Source organism: Liolophura sinensis, chromosome 7 (assembly GCF_032854445.1).
Source record: "Liolophura sinensis isolate JHLJ2023 chromosome 7, CUHK_Ljap_v2, whole genome shotgun sequence".
In the NCBI taxonomy this organism is placed as follows: Eukaryota; Metazoa; Mollusca; class Polyplacophora; order Chitonida; family Chitonidae; genus Liolophura; species Liolophura sinensis.
The window spans coordinates 34,415,014-34,422,256 of NC_088301.1; the positions used below are offsets into that span (position 1 = coordinate 34,415,014).

General features: G+C 37.5%; 1 protein-coding gene across 1 annotated transcript in view; it reads left to right on the forward strand.

Moving 5' to 3' along the window:
• LOC135470865 (caspase activity and apoptosis inhibitor 1-like) overlaps window positions 1–5,857 on the forward strand; it is a 99,950-nt gene extending 94,093 nt beyond the window's left edge. Inside the window, exons 6-11 of the mRNA XM_064749912.1 lie at window positions 1,210–1,295; window positions 1,984–2,041; window positions 2,407–2,455; window positions 3,159–3,198; window positions 3,537–3,561; window positions 4,727–5,857. Coding sequence (XP_064605982.1) covers window positions 1,210–1,295; window positions 1,984–2,041; window positions 2,407–2,455; window positions 3,159–3,198; window positions 3,537–3,561; window positions 4,727–5,650 — 1,182 coding nt within the window. The 3' untranslated portion in view covers window positions 5,651–5,857. The remainder of the gene's footprint in view (window positions 1–1,209; window positions 1,296–1,983; window positions 2,042–2,406; window positions 2,456–3,158; window positions 3,199–3,536; window positions 3,562–4,726) is intronic.
• The last annotated feature ends 1,386 nt before the right edge of the window (window positions 5,858–7,243 follow it).

Below are 7,243 nucleotides of genomic sequence, written 5' to 3' on the forward strand. Positions count from 1 at the left end.
CAGTCCTAGGTGTGAACAGCTTTTCTCACTGTAACTGTAGGTCTGAAGGACTTGGTTAAACATGTCAAAAGTTTGTTTGGTTAGCAGTCCGCTAGACATATCACAAAGCTACAGCATTTGAAAAGGCTACAATATGTTTTTCTTTAATTACAGGGGGATAGAGTTTCACTAGTCTGTGGTAAATTTTACAGTTGTCAGCTTTGTGTGAAGCTAGCTCTTCCTTGCAGGCTTAGGCCCATCTCTTGAACATGACAGACCTGGGAGGGGGGGATTAGTTTCTCTGCACCCACACATCATTGGGATGCATGTATTCTCCCTGTAATCATTTGTAACCTGACTCCAATTAGGTGATAAACTGGATGACCCCCACAACCGCTGTCAATGGCAGAGCCTGTCAGCAGATGCCATACACACCACTTTACACTGCAGGACTGAGAACACAGTTGGAGAAGCTTCCTGCTACAGTGAGCTCCCCTGTTCTAGCTCAAAATTAACATTAATGCAGCAAAATTTAGCTGTTTAAGAAGATTAGCCAGTCATATTTTTTGGTCCAAAAAAGAAAACATTTTCTGGGATGCTGGTAAATGTGATAACATTCACAGCGTTGTTTGGCATTTAATAGTTGAAGTTTGCTTTTGCCCACAGCTAAAAATATTTTCTGAATATCTGATTGTGAAGAAAAAAAAAAAGACGCCCTAGATCCATGTGACAATATTAATGAAATTAAAACTAACTAATAACGGTAATCTGTGTCTTTAGAATTAATTAAACTTGTCTCCCAAATTATCAAAGCTACACAATGTGGACTTTGTCTGTGTCTAAAATCTGATCCACACTAAAAGTTATAGAAGATGTTATATATGGAACTGTGTGAAATGATACTTCGAAGAAGCAGCTTGTTTTAGACAATGTTCATGTCTTGAATTGTTCAGTGCATGTCTATCCCTCAGCTCCTAACAGTTAATTAGAAGATGGTATTGTCATAGCCCTGACTGTCTACCCCCGTCTTTGTATGTCATCATCATTGTGATTTTATGGTCTTCAAATTTATACTGCATTCATTTGTAAAGGAAGTTTCATCAAGATGTTCATTGTATATGTGTGCAGCCGTTCTAATCCCATTTCTATTAATGATCTAGCACAGACTCAATATAAATGCAGTCAAAAACAGCCATGAAATCCATTTGACCCTTTTCTGTTACCATGCAGCATTTATCACTGGATGACCTGAAGCAGAAATGTCTGGAGCAGCTGGAGATCATGTCACGGAAGAGGATACTCCGAATCTTGGATGGGTAACATGAATACTTATACATGTACATGTATTTATTCCAAAGACACATGACTGAATGTACAGCCGGTGGGCTGGTAATTTTTGGCATGGTGTTTCAATGTTTAAAAATCATTTTAAAAGAAACATAAATGTATTACTACAAGCTGAGGATTCTAGTGGAATTGGCTTGTATCAAGCTTGGATGAGACTGAACACGTGCTGCACAGGTGGATTGTTATTAAGGATCTAACCTATGGCAAGACACTTACATGTCAATCTTAAAAGCAAGACGAAACAAGAATGATGAATGATAATCTGAATGACTTTAATAAATAATACACCATTGTACGTTTTAGAAGATAATAAAGAAACAAAAATTTTTTGTCCTATTTCCTCTTTTTTCCTGCATAACATCACATGTGATGAACACATGGCTTCACCGATGGCTGACATATCACCGCAACTTAGAAATGCTACTAACGCAATTCCAGCATAATAGCCTTACTCGATGTTATATCTGCCTGTTTCAATGTCGTCAGCAGTGTTATCACGTCATACCAGAAAAATTTTAGGTAAACTGTCATAGATTTTGTTTTTTGAAGACTTTTGAGTTATTGGGGTTAAGTAATGTTATTCAGCGTAAAGCATGTTGAACCATGGTGTTGGGTCTTTCCAGTAGGATTTTCATCATATCATTTTAATATTTCCAGTCTTACTTGGGACTGGAGTACCACTTTAAGTTTTGACACATCCACTTTTGAGATAACAGTGTGATACCATGGTGTTTTGATGCATTTATGAAAGATGATAGATTTGAATTCAGATATTAATTGTCAGTGAGCATAGGGCTTTAGCTGACATTTAACAGATTGTGCCACAGATGATTAGTCCTGAAGTATTAAGGTCAGTTACAAGTTCCAATTCATTTTCCACTATTTCACCAGAACACCTGTGATTCATGGTGGCAACCATGATATACAGTATGTTTGGTGAAGAATTTTCATCCATCTTGATAATTGTCTTTTATATTCACAAAATCAAATCACGAATGAAAGGGGAAGTAAACATTTGCCTGAATCATTTACCAGAGCCTATAAATGTGTAATGTACATATCTTACATAATGATTTTTAGGTGATATTCCAGCAGAAATCTCTAGTTCTGGTTACTGAAGATAGTTCAGGTAAGAGCAACACACTGGTGGTGACATTAGATGTATTCATCAGCTAGGTTATATTTCTTATGTCCATTTTACACGGACATAGAAATCCTGTCAAAACGGTTGGTACAGCCAACTACATCAAAAAATAATGTGAAGGGGATTAGACCTATATTAAGGGCAATTCATCATACAACATATTTTATACACAGAAGATCCAGTGAATAAATAAACTCAAAATTGGAGCAGTCATTGGCCAGAGAGACTATTACTGAATTCAATACGTTTCGTTGAGAATTTATCAGGGACTACAGGTGGCTTTTCATCCTCGAGTAGCACATAACATATTCTGAATCTCATTTTTTTCTTTTTTTTTCAAATTATACACATTTGCTGTTACCTTGTCAACATTTGTCGACATTAAATTACTGATCACCTGTCTCTCCCTATTCCAGAGGCACAAATTACAAATTATTTCCTTTAGCAACTTCTCAAGTTCACAAATGTTTAACTTCTCAATTTTCTCCATTGTTTGTCAGCTCTAAATTACTTTTTGTGAACTTTTTTAGGATGCCCATGTTATAATAAATGTGATCAAATATAGTTGCCTCACATTTTTGACAGGTCACATGGTATACTTGGACTTTTTCTGCCTTGATAAGAGAGTTCCATCTCAAAACTCCACTATTGCTTTGTTTTGATACATGTATGGATCATAAATTTTCAGGAGAAGATATGGGAGGCGATGATGATGCAGAACCAAATAGGTAACTTAAAATTACTTTATTTTTTTTCCAGATTTTAATTAAATGAGGTAAAGGTTGATCCAATGCATTACTGGAAACACCAGAGTGTAATGTTTAGTGCAAGTTAGTTTTACATTGTGATTAACTGTATGAAGATGTATGCATCATTTTTTTCTTCATCAGCAAACTTAAAATTCAAAACCATTCAGTTCTGTTTGTTTATCACTAAAACATTGAATGTTCTAGTAATATTTCCAATTTAATGGTTTGATTGGTCTGAACGATTAAATGAACGATTAACTAGAAATCAGACCATAATGTCTATCTTGGCTTACAAAATCTCTTTTCTTTCTTGGCAGCAGTGCATCATCAGAACAAGATCAGGTGAGTTCATATAATTTGTATGTGTACACTTAGGGTTTTCCCTCATACTTAACAATTTTTTCAGTAATATGACGAGTCATTTGGTGTGTACATATACTGTGACCTCTTCTGGCAGGGCGTGTTCATGCCACCAAAGTGCTGCAGCCACTGAAGTGTCGTGCTGAAGACACCAGACATAACACCTCACCCAGTCACATGATACTGACACTGGGCCAGCCAGTCTTGTTTCCCTGCTCTGAACTCTCAGAGCTGAGCACCAGGCAAGGCGGCAACAAGTACCACTTTTAAAGTCTTTGGTATGATCCGAGGTCTCCTGACGTTCATATAACGCAGATGATCACATTTGTTTTGAACAGCTTTGTATCTTTTATGGGGCTGATGAAACTCTAGATTGCAGGATATTTTTTGTTTGGGAAGGTGGGTGGGGGGGGGGGAGAGATATTCTTTGAGTGTCTGCCACACCTTGTGAAACAGATATCTGATCCGTTTTCAACCATTCAAGTTCATATTCACAGAGTAACTAGGGGTCACTGAGGGGATCGTTGGGACTGATCTTTGTCCCTATAAGTAATCCAGTAATTGGCAGCTGGTGACCATGTTGGTTGGATTTCCTGGCCGTCCCTCCTGTCATTTGTAAACAAAGTTTCTTGAACAGTTTTCAACCCATTAAGTTCATGCTTACACATTGGCCTGAGACCAGCAATGGGACAGTTAGGATTGATTTGTGTTTTATTTTACCCAATTTATGCACAGAATTTTATCTAAATGAAGATGCATTGAAAATTTGATGAATTATCTCTGGATAACTTTGACCCAGGGTAATTAAATGTGATGCATATTATTCACCTCGTACCAGAAACCTATCAAACCCTTAGCCTGTGCTGGCTTATCTCACACAGCGTACAGTCATTATTGGTTCTGTTTCCCTTTGATTGTTTATCTCCAAACCCTTTTTAATAGAAAAACAAACATTAAATAACCATCTTCTGAAGGAAGTTAGTATCTATCCTAGTCGTGTATCCATGTTTCATCTATAAATATAAAACCAGTCATTTCTGTGATGAAGAGGAATAAAATATTGATTTTATATAGCCTCTGAATGTGTTGACCTGATTTTTTATTTGTTGGTAATTCATTGATTGCATTTTTATAAAAAAATTTCTAGGCAGAAGAGGAAAACATAGAAGATGCTGAAGAGGCCAATGATAGTGAAGATGGTAGTGATGAGGAGGAAGAGTACGAAGAAGCCAGTGAAGAAGGGATGGATGATGAGGCTGAAGAAGAAGAAGAAGAAGAAGAAATGGACCAAGCTGAAAGTGGAGGTGAAGGCGAAGGATGTATTGAAGAAGATGAGGTTGTGAATGAAGTGGAAATGGTGGAGGCTGGAGGGGAAAGTCCTACCTCAGAAAACTGTGAGGAAGGAGCTGCAGATGAATCACAATGTTTGGCTGGCAGCAGTGAGGCAAAGGAATCACCAGAACCTTCTATGGAAACTTTTGAGGAGAAAAGTCAACGGGCTCCAGCCTTAACCAAAGAACAAATGGAAATTCTGGAGCTTGAAATGAGAGCTCGAGCAATTAAAGCAATGTTGAACAAACATCCTAAGACTTTGATACCAATGTTGCCCAGTAACAATACCAAGGCGGTGCAAAAGATTGGTGAAACAGGAAAGTATGACCTGAGCCAAGATGTGGAAGGTGATACAAGAACATGTAAGTCTTCCAAGGCACAGAAGGAGAGAAGCTCCAAAAAAAAGGCAAGAATTCCTTCCACATGTGATGCCTCTGTACAGCGCAAAGGCAAGACTGCTAAAAGGTCAAAAAGGAAATCAGCAGATTCATACGATTCCATTTCATTGTCACAAGAAACTCCTACATGTAGTCATGAACCTGGTGATTGTAATGTTGAGCATGATGAAGACTCAAATTCTACTGCCAATGCCGATCATTTGACAGTTGAGGTTGAGCCAGAAGATGGCGAAGTTGCCTTTGAAGGAGAGGTAAATGATGATGAAGAGAACTCTAACCAAGCTGCCTTGGCAGAAAAAGAGGAATCAGAAAATACTGTGGATTCTTCCACAGTTGCATAGTGACTTCAAAATGATGATCTATATAGAAGTCAGGGTTTTACATATGGATATATTGTTTTTATTCTTCCAACAGGGACTTGTCAGATTGCCCGGCAACAGGACCTTGATGTTCTGTAATTGATGTCAAAAGTTCCTTTCCCAGCCCTTCATGATGATCTCATGATACATAAATACATGTACAGTATGCCATTAAAGTAGAAACTGATACATTGTGTGACTAGTGAGGGTACTAAGAACAGTATGCCCTTTCAACATTTCCAACAAACTGGTTAAATGGCTGTTGTTGTATGCATTTTGAGATGGATCAATAACACAAGAACTTTAGAGCATACTGAGTGACTTTCCACTGCCAGTCCTCACACACACAAGCCTTTCTTTTTTCACTGTATCTGCATTTGCCAGACCAGTTTTCTGAAAAGCTTTCTACTTTACTAATGCTGAAAATTTTCTTAATCTCCTCCACAAACTTTCACAGCTGTGTCCAGTTCACGTGTAGAGTCGGTTAGGTTGTCATAGTTTTAAATTGGATCACATGACGAATGCCATCCAGTAATATTTGGCATATAGATTTTCCTTCTCTTTGAGGCAAAACATGTTGACGTATTATCCACTGATATTATAAGTAGTTTCTTCGATTTCTCTTGGTCCTAGAAACGTGTTTTGATGCTTGGAAGTTGAAAGTTGAATTTGGAAGTTGAGACATGTAAGATGACATCCTCCTCCATAAATGTAAGCTTCAAAATTATAAGTAATATTTTGGGACATTTATATGCGAAGTTTAAAGGCATTTACTGTATTATGTTTCCCATTTTAGTGAGTGGGGAGATAATACTTACCACTTTCTCTGCCCCATCCATCCTTCAGAATCGTCAAATTTGTTTGGCAGCTTTGCAACACGGAATTGTGAAACTTGATGGTTATGTTTTTGTTGTCTCAAAGTTGTGGAATGTCGTGATATTTTAATTTCCTTGATTTATTATTTTACTTGGAGATGACTATGTTTTCTGAGGTATGCTTAGCTCTTCCAGTATCTTGAATAATTTCATGAAAGCCCAAACTTGCTTCTCCTCTGAAAATGAATTCAGAGACTCAAAAATGCAGTTCTTTGACTGTCTTTAACTTGGCAATGACAAAAGCAATAAACTCTGCACATGCATGAGGTGCCCAATTTTTGTCCGACAGTTAAAGCTGTTTGTCATCTTCTGACGCTGAAGCCAGCAGTAAATAAAGGGCAGACTGGGCGTGGTGAAACAGAACATTTTTTCTCAGAATTGAGCTATTTTTTGGCTACTTTAAAGTTGGCAAAATATCCTTGCTGCCATACACTGTAATCTAACATCACTAAGACATAAAAGCATATCAAGATAAAATGTTATGTCACACAGCAAATTTTCAGGATGCAATATCTCCCCCCCCCACCCACCCAAAAAGCCAATATACTGTATGTAGAATTCTACAACCTTATTGAAATAAATTACTTATTGTATGTCACCTTAAGCTTAGTGTGTAAAAATGCACATTCATAATGTAAGGGAGGCAACACAGGAAATCACACAAACCCATCAATAACGTACAACGGGCCTATATTTAAGC